The following is a 15513-nucleotide window of genomic DNA, read 5'->3' as shown; positions in this document are numbered from 1 at the left end:
AACAGTCTGTGTTTAACCGTCTGAGTGTGCAACAGTCTGTGTGTTTGTGTATGTGTGAGTGTGTGTGTTAACAGTCTGTGTGTGTAATAATCAGTGTGTAATAGTCTGTGTGTGTATAACAGTCTGTGTTTGATAGTGTGTGTGTTTAACAGCCTGTGTGCGTGTCCGTCCTTGTCCTCTAGATGCTGCTGAAGAACGAGCCGGTGCACCCGTTCGGCCTGGCCGTGTACGGAGACTACATCTTCTGGACGGACTGGGTGAGGCGGGCCGTGCTGCGCGCCGACAAGTACACGGGCGGAGACATGAAGGTGCTGCGCGCCGACATCCCCCAGCAGCCCATGGGCATCATCGCCGTGGCCAACGACACCAACAGCTGTGAGTGGGGGTTCACCTATCCATTCACTAGTGGATCAATAATCAACGAGCCACGGTGATCAGTAGCTGTGTCGATCGATGGTGACGTCAACGGAGGGTAATGACTGTTCCACTCTGACAGGTGAGTTCTCTCCGTGCCGAACAAACAACGGAGGTTGCCAGGACCTCTGTCTGCCCACTTCAGACGGACGGGTCAACTGCAGCTGCCGTGGAGACCGTCGACTCCTTGAGGACAACATGTGTTCAGGTTGGAGCGAGGAAGGGGAGATGGGGTGGGGGAGGGGAAATTTGTCTGTTGTTTAAATCAGAGTAGGGTGTGGGGGGGGAAGTAAAAATATGTTTGAGGAGATCTGATCTTCAAAATGTATCTGAAGTACTCATTTTAAATGAGTAATGAAACTATATTTGTCCACCTTTGCTCCAACCAGCTCTGAACATTTCCTGTGGTAGCGTGGAGGACTTTGAGTGTGGCAACGGGGACTGTATAAACTACAGTCTGACCTGCGACGGCATGGCCCACTGCAAGGACAAGTCTGACGAGAAGCAGTCCTACTGCGGTGAGGCTCTGGTCTGAAGGACCTGCTCAGAGAGTTTCAATGGAAACTTTCCATAAAGTGTCCCACAATATTATTCCACCGTTATCCAATAATTCACATCACTAAGTAAATAACATCCGTAAAATGCGCACACAATTCAATCAATCCCACAGGTTCATAAGGATTACCAACTGGTGTTTGTAGAACACAAAATCATTTGAATGTATAACCAATCATCAGGCTAACCAGACTATGACATCATCGTCCTCCACAGCCAATCGGCTGTGTAAGAAGGGCTACCGGCGCTGCATCAACGGCCGCTGCATCGGCCACCAGTTCTGGTGCGACGGCACCGACGACTGTGGCGACCACTCGGATGAACTGCCCTGCAACAGTGAGAGAGAGTTCACCCTCATGCGTTCGGTCTCTTAGTAGGATGGATTAATGTGCGCCAACCTCTGAACGTACCAAACGTGTTGTCTCTCCAGTGACTCTGTGCAAGCTGGGCGAGTTCCAGTGTAAGGACGGAAGCTGCATCTCTAACTACAGCCGCTGCGACCAAGTGGTCAACTGTGAGGACGCCAGCGACGAGATGAACTGCCGTGAGTGATGGCTCTCTCTCCTCTCTCCCTCTTGTTCACTCTCTCTCTCTAGCGCGCCCCTCTCCCTCCCTCCCCCTATAGGTGGACTGGGATGGACCCCAGTGCCTTTCAGCTGGGTGTGGAACCCCCCAGCCTCTGTCTTGGTGTACACTGATTGGTTTGGTGTTCTCATCTCCAGAAGCCACCGACTGCGCCCGCTTCTTCCGTCTGGGGGTGAAGGGCGCGTCGTTCCAGAGCTGTGAGAGGACCACGCTGTGCTACCTGCCCTCCTGGGTGTGTGACGGCATCAACGACTGTGGAGACTACTCAGACGAAAGGAACTGCCCAGGTACTGAACCCTGTAGCGGGTACTGAACCCAGTAGCGGGTACTGAACCCTGTAGCGGGTACTGAACCCTGTAGCGGGTACTGAACCCTGTACCGGGTACTGAACCCTGTACCGGGTACTGAACCCTGTACCGGGTACTGAACCCTGTACCGGGTACTGAACCCTGTAGCGGGTACTGAACCCTGTACCGGGTACTGAACCCTGTAGCGGGTACTGAACCCTGTAGCAGGTACTGAACCCTGTAGCAGGTACTGAACCCTGTAGCGGGTACTGAACCCTGTAGCGGGTACTGAACCCCTACCAGATACTGAACCCCTACAAGGAAGAAAATCCATTTCTAAAAATCGAGCTTTAGGAATCAGTACTGAAACATGTAATTCTTTTTTTATCAAATGTTGTGTTTATTATTAACGGAGGTGGTGCATTTCAATACAGTTTGATCTAAATACATCACTAGAGACACAACACGCGTCAGTGATGATATCTGAAGAGCAGGGCTCCAATGTCTTCTGTAGACGGGAAAGGATTCGGCCGCTCCTCCCACACATCACCCCCGCCCCCCGCCCCCCCCCCCCCCCCCCCCCCCCCCCCCAGACGCTTTTATCGAAAGCGACAAACATTGAGAACATTTGTCAGAAGAAGGAAAAAACAACAATACTTGCTGTCGGTACAGTAAGGATGTTCATAGAACCAACTGCCAAGCACTTCCAACTGTTAGGTTAACCCATTTTCCGCACACAACAAAGACAGCTAGGATAAGAGGCTACATGAAGTACTAACCTCACAAACAACAGCCAGCCTGCTCGGCGACACCGCGTCCTCATTAGCAGCGGTGTGTTTGTGTCTCTAATCCTCAGACAAGAGGAAGCTGAAGTGTCCGGTGAACTTCTTTGCCTGCCCCAGCGGTCGCTGCATCCCCATGAGCTGGACGTGTGACAAAGAGAACGACTGTGAGAACGGGGCCGACGAGACGCACTGTGGTCAGTCCTCCAGACTAGTCACCTTTTGTTCTTCGTTTTTCTATTGTTGTCTATAAAATGTAAGGGTTAGGGTCATCTCAAGGCACAGCATGCAAGGTATTATACATTTGGTAGATCTGGTTAACTAGATAAAAGTTGGTTAATAATGAGCTTTAATGGATCAAATAAACCCCATCTAAGCACTTCCGATGCAGTTAGTAGCAAAAGTTGTATGTGTTTTCAGTTCTCACATTTCTTAAATTATCTTAACTCATGCCAACTCGATGTCCATGTTTATCACTCAATTCTTGTTCCAGCACCAATTGTGATGCAAATCATTGATTTCCTGCATCTCCGCATTTTGCAAGTCCAAGGACTGGGACCACTTATTAAGAATCATGTTGACGTCATTCCCTCATGGGCCCTATTGACTCTCTCTCTCTCTTTTTCTCTCTTTCTTTCTTTCTTTCTTTCTTTCTTTCTTTCTTTCTTTCTTTCTTTCTTTCTTTCTTTCTTCCCCCCCCCACAGACAAGTTCTGCACGTTCAGCCAGTTTGAGTGCTCCAACCACCGCTGCATCTCCAGCCGGTGGGTGTGCGACGGGGCGGACGACTGCGGTGACGGCTCCGATGAGGACCTCAAGTGCAGTGAGTTGCGCCCGATGACCACTGCGGACACCGCTGCTCTCGTGGCACTGCGCTTACGTGGCCCATGTCCGTTGGTTGGACGAGTTTGATGGATGTATAAGGAGGGATCATGTCTCGAGCACGGCATAGATCAGAGCCAGTGAAGCTTTGACTTCATAGTCTGAACCAAAGTGATGATTGGTGAACAATCTTTAATCTTTGAAGGCAGGTTTAGTGTAAGGGTATTTTGTCAAATGTTTTCCCATAATGCTTTGAATCCAATCCCGTTAAGTGACTGCCTTAGAGGTCATATTTTAATGAGGATTTTATCATTTTCTCTTTTTCTTATTTGATCTATTTAATATTCTTTAGAGCCTAAATGAATATTATACAGAGAAATAAAAATAAATTCTCTGTAGATCAAAAATATTTCATATGTTCCACAATGTTCTCTCTGTTGAAATCCTAAAAAACATAATGAATACATCACTGCCTTGGAATCCCTTGTTTAAAACCAATTTCCTCAGAGCTCTTGCATAAACACAATTCTGGCTCCTCAGACAAAGACTCGCTGTTCAGAAATTAATGTAATAATACACACGTCATTTGGCTGACGCTTTCATCCAAATTCTCTCGCAGTACAGTGATTGCAAACATTGTCAGCATGGAGGGCCCCAGTGCGGAAGGCTTCTCCCAATGTACGTCATATGTCTGGATGGCATGATGACTCTTCTCGTTCCTCCCCAGAATCCAAGACCTGCAGCCCTGAGGCCTTCCAGTGCCCGGGCTCCCACATGTGTGTCCCCCAGCGCTGGAAGTGCGACGGAGACAAGGACTGTCCTGATGGGGCCGACGAGAGCGTCAAGGCTGGATGCCGTGAGTCCAAAGCCCTAGTGTTGATGTTGTTTATTGGTCCTCCTTGTAAAAAGGGTTGGAACACCCAGAGCAGCAAGCTCTTGTGGTTTGGTGTCCAGTCTTCCATCCCTTTTAATCACCGACTCCCCCCTTCTAGTGTACACAAGCAACAACACGTGTGACGAGAACGAGTTCATGTGCCAGAACCGGCAGTGCATCCCCAAGCACTTTGTGTGCGATCACGACATAGACTGCTCCGATGGCTCCGATGAATCACCAGAGTGTGGTGAGTGGACCGTGATGGGTGAGAGAGAGAGAGAGAGAGAGAGAGGGAGGGACGGGTAGAGGAGGTCATTGAGTGTACACCGATAAACAAAGGAGAGGGTGAAAGACATTTAATTAGGGTTGTCACTTTTGGTTCTTGTGTATAAGGGGCAACATATTTTATGGTTCACTGACGCAAACAACATGAGGATCGTGTCTCTCTTTCTCACAGACTACCCCACCTGTGGCCCGGAGGAGTTCCGCTGTGCCAACGGCCGCTGTCTGAACCAGAAGAGCTGGGAGTGTGACGGGGAGTTTGACTGTCAGGACCGCTCGGATGAGGCCCCCAAGAACTCCCACTGCACAGACTCAGGTAGAGCGCCTCGGTCGATATGCCCCTCGTCTTACGCCTGAAGACAGGAAAGAAGACTCAAAGGATGCACGCGTGGGAGGGACAGGAGGGGGAAGAACACAAACGGGATTGTCCGTCAACAGGCGTGGGGGGCACATGGTCTTCATAAGGGCTCACAGTAAAATAATGAACAAGGTTTTGGGGGGCGCTCAACCTTGTAAAAATGAAAAACGAAATCTTTATTCCCATTTTTGAAGTGCAGTGTCGTGAGTGTTGCGTACACAGTGTTCTCCGAGGAGCTGAACGCCACGCGCCTTTCTCCCTCCTCCCTTGCAGAGAGGAAGTGCAACGAGTCCGCGTTCATGTGCCGCAACGGCAAGTGCCTGAACGAGACCCTGCTGTGCGACCGCGACGACGACTGCGGCGACGGCTCCGACGAGCTCAACTGCTTCATCAACGAGTGCCTGAACGGCAAGCTGAGCGGCTGCACCCAGCTCTGCGACGACCTCAAGATCGGCTTCAAGGTAGAATAAGAGTAGAATAACGAAGGCTACGTAAAAGTAATTGCCTCTAATAAGCCTCATTGGCCAAAAGGATGATGGATTATGTATCTTGACGTGCAAAGGCAGGAACGGTAATGGCGAGGAAGGAGGCGGGGCTTGTTACTTCTTTGGCAAGATGTTTTGGAACCGGACTTGTGGTTATACAACCCCGTTTAAAAAACCTGTTTTGGTTCACTTGCATGAAAGCAGGAGGCCCGGTGGTTTAGAACAGCCTGAACTCCCTGTGAACCCCCAAGAGCAGTGTTATGGTTAGCTCGGGTTTGGGTAAACTCGGGGAGACGTTTCAGAATCCATCAGTTTGATAAGGACAAACAAAATGTCCGACCGTCTCCTTTAGGCTACTACGCTACTATTTGGTGACCGCATGAAAAAGTGTGTGTGGATTTCTGCCGATGAAAAAGGAAGACTGCTGTGTGTTGACACCCCCTCTGTTCCCTGCGCCCCCCTCCAGTGCCGGTGTGAGGCGGGCTTCCAGCTGAAGCGCGACGGCAAGACGTGCGTGGACGTGGACGAGTGCACCACCAGCTACCCGTGCACGCAGCGCTGCATCAACACGCACGGCAGCTTCCACTGCCTCTGCGTGGATGGCTTCGAGCTCAGCCCCATCGACCCCACCATCTGCAAGTCCACCTCCGGTACGCCCAGGCCTCAGACCTCCAGCTCGAAGGACCCCTGGATGGGCTTCAGCTGTTTTCTGCTGATCGATGCAGCACTGAGTGGCACCAGCTCAAACGTTTGATATCTTTTCCCCCCCCGTATACAGAGAAGGAGCCCTACCTCATCTTCGCCAACCGGTATTACTTACGAAAATTGAATCTGGACGGCTCCAATTACACCCTCATCAAACAGGTAAGCGTGGCAGTTAGACGGTAGAACCACCACGTCCCACATGTGACCAGCGGGGTGGTTAACCCGGGCCTCCTCTTGCCTCCTCCAGGGCCTGAACAACGCGGTGGCGCTGGACTTCCACTACGCCGAGCAGATGATCTACTGGACCGACGTCACCACGCAGGGCAGCATGATCCGCCGCATGCGCATGAACGGCAGCAACGTGGAGGTCAGTGAGACCTCAGGGACTGGGGACGGGAAATCAATGCTGGGGCCTTGTCCACCTAGCGGCCATCTTGGATCTGGGCGCGGAGCTGGGCAGGGAAACAGAATGCGGGTTTGAGTCGATGTGTCCCAGATAAGCCATTCAGATATAACGAGAAAGAAAATGATACAATGGTTGGTTATTTTGGCTTCGTGTCGGATACCTTTTTTGATAATCATAATAGTTTATTGATATATTATAGATATAAATAATGATTTTACTTCATGCTACTTCATAGAATTGACTCATGGCAATCAACATGTTCCAACGTTGATCGTCTTATCATGAATTAACCAGTCAGATCTAGTTCACACTGTGATGTCTTCTTCCTATTTAATACGCCGGCCATATTATAGACGAATAAGAATCAAGGAGATCATTTATCAGGCGCTCTCTGATTGGACGTGAGCTCACTCCGCCTCTACAACGATTGGCAGGTTCTGCACCGGACGTCCCTCAGCAACCCGGACGGCCTGGCGGTGGACTGGGTGGGCGGGAACCTGTACTGGTGCGACAAGGGGCGCGACACCATCGAGGTGTCCAAGCTGAACGGGGCGTACCGCACGGTGCTGGTGAACAGCGGGCTGCGGGAGCCGCGCGCCGTGGCCGTGGACGTGCGCTACGGGTGAGTGAGGGGGGACCCCCCCGGCGGTCTGGCTTGTGTTGACTCCCAGCTGAAGGTTATGGGGTCGGAGCCCCGATGTCCGCAGCCGCTCTAGTGGCAAGAAGGCGCGCCTCGGCGCTATTTTTAATGACTAAATAAAATGAGGAAAGAAGACGTGCTAAATGACTGAATCGGATTCTAAGTTATGTAATGTGGTGGACCCACTGGACACTCGGTTGAGTCCACTCTCATACGTTATGTGTCTATGTGCGGGCGGCGCGTGGCTCAGGAGGTAAGAGCGGGGTCGGCTGGTAACAGGAAGGTCACCAGCTGATCTGCGTGGTTGTCTCTCCGCCGTCTGTGTTTGAACGTGTGCATGACCGGGTGAAGGGGAGAAATGTAAAGCGCTGTTGAGCGGCCACTGGTGAGAGAAGCACGATGTACATGCGGTCCGTTTACCGTCTGTGTTGTGTCCTGGCGGCCAGCTACCTGTACTGGTCCGACTGGGGGGACATCCCTCACATCGGGCGGATCGGGATGGACGGGAGCAACCGGAGCGTGATCGTGGACGACAAGATCACCTGGCCCAACGGCCTCACGCTGGACTTCGTCAACGACCGTATCTACTGGGCCGACGCCCGCGAGGACTACATCGAGTTCGCCAGTCTGGATGGAACCAACAGACACACGGGTGAGTGCCCTGGGGAGGGTCCGGAGCGGGGAGAGGCTTTACATTGCGTTGCTGGACAAGATGTTGTGCCTGACATTTCAGCAGGTATCATGAATCATTCATGACGACACACACGTGTGTGTGTGTGTGTGTGTGTGTGTGTGTGTGTGTGTGTGTGTGTGTGTGTGTGTGTGTGTGTGTGTGTGTGTGTGTGTGTGTGTGTGTGTGTGTGTGTGTGTGTGTGTGTGACGTCTGAATGGGGCCGCCTTGCACAACCACTACAATGGTGGATATTGTCACGTAGCAGAGGAATGCAGGACAGAGCGAGGGGTTCCCTATTGAGATTCCCCGCATGCGCTAAACACTCGCTAAGCACATGAGTGCTCCCCCCCCCCCACACACACACACACACACACACACACATACTAGTGTTCCCCCTGTGTGTGTTAAGAGGGCGCTCTTAGCTGCTAGGGAGCTTACATGGCAGGCGGGGCAATGTCTTTCGCTGTGGGAGCATTAGGGAGTCTGGAACCAAGCTCACACACAATAAGAAGGCTGATGGAGGATAGTGTGGGATCAGGGACGCCGTTGTAGTGCATGTGCAATGCATTCGAAAGAGCTTGCATGCTCTGGCACAATGTGTGGTATTTGGATGCATTTGACTGAATGTCAAATCTATTGCCGTTGTTAAGTCCTGTTCATTTAAATAACTCGATTCGCAGTCTTTTCCAAGGAGCCATGGCGACGTCTAGACCGGTGACTCAATATATTGTGCTAAAACACACTGCACTATGGTCTGGGATCTCCATGAGCTCTTCTGACTTGAGCCTCACTGCAGTGCATATGGCTCCTCCCCCTTCCCCCCCCCCAGTGGGTCTGCCCATCCATCAGAGTTCAACTGGGGGGTCGAAGGTCAGACAGATCACCCCATCATAGCGATAAGCGGTCCCGCGGCTGATGTTGACACGAGCGCCGTCGCTGTACGTGTGTCCGTGTGTTTGCCTGCGACATGCGTAACCATGTTTGATCTATATTGTTTGACGGCCTTGCGGTGTTTTACAACACACGGCGGCCGTATGGCGTGCTTCCGTGACAGCGCGCACACGCCCAGAGAGCAAACATCAGGAGTGAACACAGCGAGGGAAGCCCCTGATTGCAGTGCTAAGCCTTGTGAAGCGTGCGTTAAGCGTACATGAGTTCCACCACAAGTATATACAGCCGGCCGCAGTAGTTGGAATAGGGGTTCAAAAGGCTTCGCTACAACATCACCTGATCAGGCTGATGAGACATCAAGCAATCTGATCTGCTTCAAATGAGAAATAGTTTGGGCCGTTCAGGGATGAACACATCTTTCAGTGTGGCATATTGACGGGGTTGAGGGGACAGAGTTGTGGTGACGGTAACATTCCATCTTTCATGCACACATTCAAGTGTCTCGCTCAGGGACACCTCGACCACGCCACGGATACCATGCGGCTCTACCTCCCGAGCCACACGCCGCCCCAAACGGATGAGTCGCTAATAGAGTGTGTGGTTGTGTCCGTGCCTCTGCAGTTCTGACCCAGGACATCCCGCACATTTTCGCCATGACTCTGTTTGAGGAGTACATCTACTGGACCGACTGGGAGACCAAGTCCATCAACAGAGCCCACAAGACGCTGGGCACCAACAAGACCACCCTGATCAGCATCCTGCATCGGCCCATGGACGTGCACATCTACCACCCCTACCGCCAGCCAGAAGGTGAGGGCGCAGCGTCACATGCCTCCGGCTCGCACCGTTAAGGCTCTGTCCGTACCGCAGCGACCCGGGTTCGAACCCGGCCGTGGTCCTTTGCGGCATGTCCTCCCCTCTCTCTCCCATACCTTCCGTCTATCTCATTCTATAATAAAACATAAAAATGCCCAAAATATCATCTATATAGATGTGTAGACTGTCCTAATATTGCCTTTTTGCTGTAATGATGGTGTTCTAAATCCTAACATAACATGTCCATCATAGAATAATAGAATTTCCCTTTTCCTATGATTCCATATTAAAATTACATTTTCAGTTTCCCTAGCTAAGATCATCGGTAGTTACTCTTGACTTTCTTTTACGTTAAAAAAATCGCTCTGCTCCAATGCTAAACTATTGAACCAAGAGGGTTGACGTCTTCCCTCTCTCCCATCCCTCGTGTGCGCAGTTCTCGATCACCCTTGCCAGACAGACAACGGGGGCTGCAGCAACCTCTGCTTGCTCTCCCCTGGAGAAGGATACAAGTGTGCCTGCCCCACCAACTTCTACCTGGCCAAGGACCGGCACACCTGCATGTCCAACTGTACGGCAAGCCAGGTAAGACGGGATGACCACAGAATAACTCTGTACTCACTGTGGAATACCCTCTTAGATAGGTTAATCTCTGCCGACAGAGATCTGGTTCATCTCTCGATAGGTCTGGCTCATCTCTCCCCCAATAGATCTGGTCCATCTCTCCCTATAGATATCTGGTTCATCTCTCCATAGATCTGGTTTACCTCTCCCTCCATAGATCTGGTTAATCTCTCCATAGATCAGTTTAACCTCTCCCTCCATAGATCAGTTTAACCTCTCCCTCCATAGATCAGTTTAACCTCTCCCTCCATAGATCTGGTTCATCTCTCCATAGATCAGTTTAACCTCTCCCTCCATAGATCAGTTTAACCTCTCCCTCCATAGATCTGGTTCATCTCTCCCTCCATAGATCAGTTTAACCTCTCCCTCCATAGATCTTGTTCACCTCTCCCTCCATAGATCAGTTTAACCTCTCCCTCCATAGATCTGGTTAATCTCTCCATAGATCAGTTTAACCTCTCCCTCCATAGATCTTGTTCACCTCTCCCTCCATAGATCTGGTTCACCACTCCCTCCATAGATCTGGTTCACCTCTCCATAGATCTGGTTAATCTCCCCTTTCTTTCTGTCCTCAGTTTGTCTGCAAGAATGACAAGTGCATCCCCTTCTGGTGGAAATGTGACACGGAGGACGACTGTGGAGACCGCTCAGACGAACCTTCAGACTGCTGTGAGTGTCTGTCTGTCTGTCTGTCTGTCTGTGTCTGTCTGTCTGTCTGTCCTTCAATGTCACATTAACCATGTTCTATATCAGGACCTTATTAAGTGTCCCCTGTTCCTCTCTGCAGCTGAGTTTAAGTGCAGGCCGGGTCAGTTCCAGTGCGGGACGAGCATCTGCACCAACCCTGCCTACATCTGTGACGGAGACAACGACTGCCAGGACAACTCTGACGAAGCTAACTGCGGTACCTTTCAATGTCTTTCATTGGCTCTTGATTATCGTTCTCAATGTGCCGCTTGTATTACTTTGCAATGTTGACGCCATATTATGGTACGATTAAGATTTGTGTGTGTTGATAAGAGACAACAATAGCATCTGACTGCAAGGTTCCCTAAACCTGACCTGAACCATTGATCTTATGTGGAGAACAAGGCCCAGCACCAAAATATATATTATAGCTTAGAATCATGAAAGGGAGACACTTGTATTGTATCACAAAGTGTTGTAATAGAGTCTAAGGGGTGGGGCTGTTCTCTAAAGACTGAAAGGAATGTGTGGTTTATGATAGGAGGCACAGTGGGACACAGAGCTAGAGCTACACAAGGGAAGGTCAGAGTGTGACCGAGTGAACTACAGAGACCCCATGGGACTGGTGCTCGGAGAGAGAGCAAAACTTGTTCCAAGGGTCTTTCAGTGAACAATAAAGGGGTGATCACATTAAAAAAGAGCCTATTAATTGTGTTTGATTATTCCACACTATGTAATAATTGTGTTTGTGTGTGTGCGTGTGTCCTTATGCATGTGTGTGTGCTGCAGACATCCATGTGTGTCTGCCCAGTCAGTTCAAGTGTTCCCACCCCAGCCGCTGCATCCCGGGTATCTTCCGCTGCAACGGCCAAGACAACTGTGGCGAGGGGGAGGACGAGAAGGACTGTCGTGAGTACACACTGCCTCCGTCTGTGGCGCTCTGTCCGTTGTTCTGCTCTTTCCTCACTAGCACACGACTGTTTATGTTGGCTGAGGAACAAAGGATGTGCAAAGAAGTAGCTTCCTTTGCAAAATGTTGTCTTGCTAAGTGAAAGTAGAGCGCCTTAGTAGTAGAACTCTGTGCTTAAAGTTTAAATAAGCTTGAAACATCATTCCAGAGCCAGACCTTCTTGGCTCAAGCTGTTCTCCTGATAATACATAATTTGATAACGTAAATAGGCATGAATTGACCTCATTCAAATGACCTAAATAAGAATGATAACAAATAATTAAATGATCTGTGATATGATAATAAATCATTTATCAATGTTATTAAGCATGAGAATAAATAGTTAACTAATGTAAATAATCAGGAGAATACATCTTAAGATGCTTCCCCTCGTCACGTCACCCAGTAATCCCCAGTGCTCACACATTTTAGCATTTTCTTTTTTGTTGTTTTTATTGTATTGTATCTTATCCTGTGTTCTCCACTGCTGTTTGGCTGTGGTAACAAAGGAACGTCCCCTCTGGGGGATTAATAAGTGATCCATCTGTCTACCTAGCCGAGGTGACCTGCGCTCCCGCCCAGTTCCAGTGTGCCATCACCAAGCGCTGCATCCCGCGGGTCTGGGTCTGCGACCGCGACAACGACTGCGTCGACGGCTCCGACGAACCCGCCAACTGCAGTAAGGCCTCCGTCTCCTCCTCCTTCATCGTCGTCACTATCATCTCACAACTGTTGTCGGGGCAGCAGTAGCTCAGGAGGTAGAGTGGGTCGACTGGTAACCGGAAGGTTGCCGGTTCGATCCCCGGCTCCCCCTAGCTCCTCCTCCTAGCGGCGAGGTGTCCCTGATAAAGACGCCTCGCCCTGGCCGCCTCCGACAGGCAGGCTGTCGCCCTGCGTGGATGACTCCGCCGTGAAGGTGTGAATGAATGAATGGTTGCAAGTAGATTTGGATGAAAAACAGCAAAATCCCCTAAACATAAGGTTCACACAGGTCACTGACTGATAGGTCAACGGCTAGCCGACGGCTAGCATGACTCCACCTTTTTATTCCATAGCATTTTGCTGTGTAAAAGGTTTCAAGTTTTACATGACCTCATGTCCTGCTTTGCATGCCTCCAGCGAGTCCTTCTCCGTGGTCACGGTCTGTTCATGCCCCAGAGATCCCTTGTGTAAAGGAATAACGCGAGTGTTCCCCCCCTGCAGCCCAGATGACGTGCGGCGTGGACGAGTTCCGCTGCAAGGACTCTGGCCGCTGCATCCCGGCGCGCTGGAAGTGCGACGGTGAGGACGACTGCGGCGACTCGTCGGACGAGCCCAAGGAAGAGTGTGGTGAGGACCTCTTTAGTCCAGGAACACACAACGACACATCCGTAACGAAGACAACAACACAGAAACTCGCGAGACGACACAATTATTCACGGCCTTTTTTTCTCTTTGTGTGCGTTCTCCCGCGTAGCCGAGCGGACGTGCGAGCCATATCAGTTCCGCTGCAAGAACAACCGCTGCGTGCCCGGACGCTGGCAGTGCGACTACGACAACGACTGTGGCGACAACTCTGACGAGGACGAGTGCGGTAGGGACGCCGCTCACCTCACTCTCGGCCTCGCCCGGCGGGGGGTGCACGCTGCTCCACGGTGTCCATCTTACACACGACCGCGCCGTCGTCATCACTAACGCAGCTCCACCACGTTCCATGTAGAACTCATGGTCACGTGCCCGTCTGTTCTCACTGAGCGTATTTCCATTGACATTACATGAGCATCACCTCTGGTGACCTCTTGTGCATCTCCGCTCATCTGATGTTTGTTTCATTTCATACTGTCCTGTCCGGTGTGACCCAGAGGTAGGTCTCTCCACCATTCGTTACGCGTGCGTGCTACCTAGCCTGCCCCCCGTGTCTGTCGTCCTGAGCCTAGTGTTGTGCTGTGTCTGTGTCCCGTCTCTGTTGGCTAAACCCATGACAGCCCCCATGTTACCCCTGCTGGGAGGTGAAACGGATCTGGGAAGAAACATTTGAAACAAAACGACTGTGGTGTTCTCCGTAACCACTAGATGGCACCACATTTGAGTGTACAACGAAGGCTAATATTGCATTTAGGAAATCCAATTCAATAGAAAGATACATGGATTTACTTAGTAGTAAACAATGTTAATAATAATGAATAATGAACTACCTGAAGCTCCATTTCCCTCTCATTAGACCCCTGCTGTGACCTAAATCGAACTCCTTTCCCGCCCTGTGTGCTGTGAACTGATGTACGTTACGTTTGATGGAATCCCCTGTTGTGGCGGCGGTCCGGTCTCAAACCCCTCCTCTGGTCCGTTTGTTCGTGTCTGACCCTCAGTACCGCGCCAGTGCTCCGAGAGCGAGTTCGCCTGCAAAAACGGCCGCTGTATCGCCGGGCGCTGGAAGTGCGACGGAGACCACGACTGTGCCGACGGGTCTGATGAGGTGAGCGCCGAACCGCCGTCGACGCCAACCCTTAGCTTCCCTTGGTTATTATAACGTTGTACTGACCACTGCCTGTGTCCCTTCCCCCCCCCCCCCCCCCCCCCAAGCATGAATGTGTCCTGAAGTGTGACCAGGACCAGTTCCAGTGTAAGAACGCCCACTGCATCCCCATCCGCTGGCGCTGCGACGCCGACGCCGACTGCATGGACGGCAGCGACGAGGAGAAGTGTGGCTCTGCTGGTGAGTGTCTGTCTGTCTGTCTGTCTGTCTGTCTGTCTGTCTGTGAAATTATGTGGTTTTGTGAATGTTTATCTGTTTTTTTTGGGAGGGTTAGGCTATTATTCCGTGACATTCCATTTACAGTAGTTGAGTTTAATTCTAAAAATACACATTTTCACGTTCAAAAGCTAAATGTTTTCCCTATTGAGATGTTATTGGGTAACGCGGGCCGGCCGGAACAAAGAGCCTGTGATTGAAGTGGTGCCCTGGTGTCCCCGTGTCGTCTAGCTGGGAGACACTGCCCCCTGGATGAGTTCCAGTGTAACAACACGCTGTGCAAACCGCAGGCCTGGAAGTGTGACGGGGAGGACGACTGTGGAGACAACTCTGACGAGAACCCAGACGAGTGCAGTAAGAACAACCACTGCTGTTACCACCGTTCTTACTGCTGCTGTTGCTACTGCCGTTACTACTTAGGCCCAATCCCATTTCTACCCCTTACCCCTTCCCCTTACCTCTCCCCCTTTTTTTTGAAGGGGTAAGGGGAAGGGGTAAGGGGTAGAAATGGGATTGGGCCTTAATCTCAGACAGCCTCCTCTATGCTTCCCTCACTAAATCCTTTAGGCCTCCCTCAGTAAGCGTCCTCTATGCCTCCTAGAGTCAGCGTCCTCTATGCTTCCTCCGTTCACCTCCTCGTCTCCTCTCCTAGGGCGGTTCCAGTGCCCCCCCACCCGGGTCTTCCGCTGTCAGAACGACCGGGTGTGCCTTCAGCTGTCCAAGAGGTGCGACACGGTGAACCACTGCGGGGACAACTCGGACGAGCTACACTGCGGTGAGCTGGAGACTACACTTTGTACATTTGCTGTTTGGTAGACAATGCAAATACTAGGGTTGATGTTTATTTGAGAGGCATTTTCCGTATTTGTTGAAATTCTCTCTGCATCCCGACAGTAATCAATGATCGAAACAATATATAAGAATGGGGTATCTATGGCTGTATCTACCGAC

At 51.0% G+C, this 15513-nt stretch overlaps 1 protein-coding gene across 2 annotated transcripts in view; it reads left to right on the top strand.

Annotated features, from left to right (window-relative positions):
- lrp1ab (low density lipoprotein receptor-related protein 1Ab) overlaps positions 1–15513 on the top strand; it is a 93474-nt gene that overhangs the window by 65463 nt on the left and 12498 nt on the right. For both annotated transcript variants that reach the window (XM_060064717.1, XM_060064708.1), the window contains exons 44-72: positions 183–375; positions 497–622; positions 804–932; positions 1186–1305; positions 1400–1513; positions 1692–1841; positions 2698–2820; positions 3329–3445; positions 4172–4300; positions 4437–4565; positions 4776–4916; positions 5232–5419; positions 5910–6093; positions 6222–6307; positions 6396–6515; positions 6989–7176; positions 7641–7846; positions 9380–9568; positions 10011–10159; positions 10774–10867; positions 10986–11102; positions 11675–11794; positions 12391–12513; positions 13038–13163; positions 13291–13407; positions 14180–14286; positions 14394–14526; positions 14794–14916; positions 15215–15337. In XM_060064717.1, coding sequence (XP_059920700.1) covers positions 183–375; positions 497–622; positions 804–932; positions 1186–1305; positions 1400–1513; positions 1692–1841; positions 2698–2820; positions 3329–3445; positions 4172–4300; positions 4437–4565; positions 4776–4916; positions 5232–5419; positions 5910–6093; positions 6222–6307; positions 6396–6515; positions 6989–7176; positions 7641–7846; positions 9380–9568; positions 10011–10159; positions 10774–10867; positions 10986–11102; positions 11675–11794; positions 12391–12513; positions 13038–13163; positions 13291–13407; positions 14180–14286; positions 14394–14526; positions 14794–14916; positions 15215–15337 — 3964 coding nt within the window. The remainder of the gene's footprint in view (positions 1–182; positions 376–496; positions 623–803; positions 933–1185; positions 1306–1399; positions 1514–1691; positions 1842–2697; positions 2821–3328; positions 3446–4171; positions 4301–4436; positions 4566–4775; positions 4917–5231; positions 5420–5909; positions 6094–6221; positions 6308–6395; positions 6516–6988; positions 7177–7640; positions 7847–9379; positions 9569–10010; positions 10160–10773; positions 10868–10985; positions 11103–11674; positions 11795–12390; positions 12514–13037; positions 13164–13290; positions 13408–14179; positions 14287–14393; positions 14527–14793; positions 14917–15214; positions 15338–15513) is intronic.

Source organism: Gadus macrocephalus, chromosome 1 (assembly GCF_031168955.1).
Source record: "Gadus macrocephalus chromosome 1, ASM3116895v1".
NCBI lineage: Eukaryota > Metazoa > Chordata > Actinopteri > Gadiformes > Gadidae > Gadus > Gadus macrocephalus.
The sequence above is the reverse complement of the archived record's forward strand: the minus strand, read 5'-3'. Positions and strand labels throughout refer to the sequence as shown.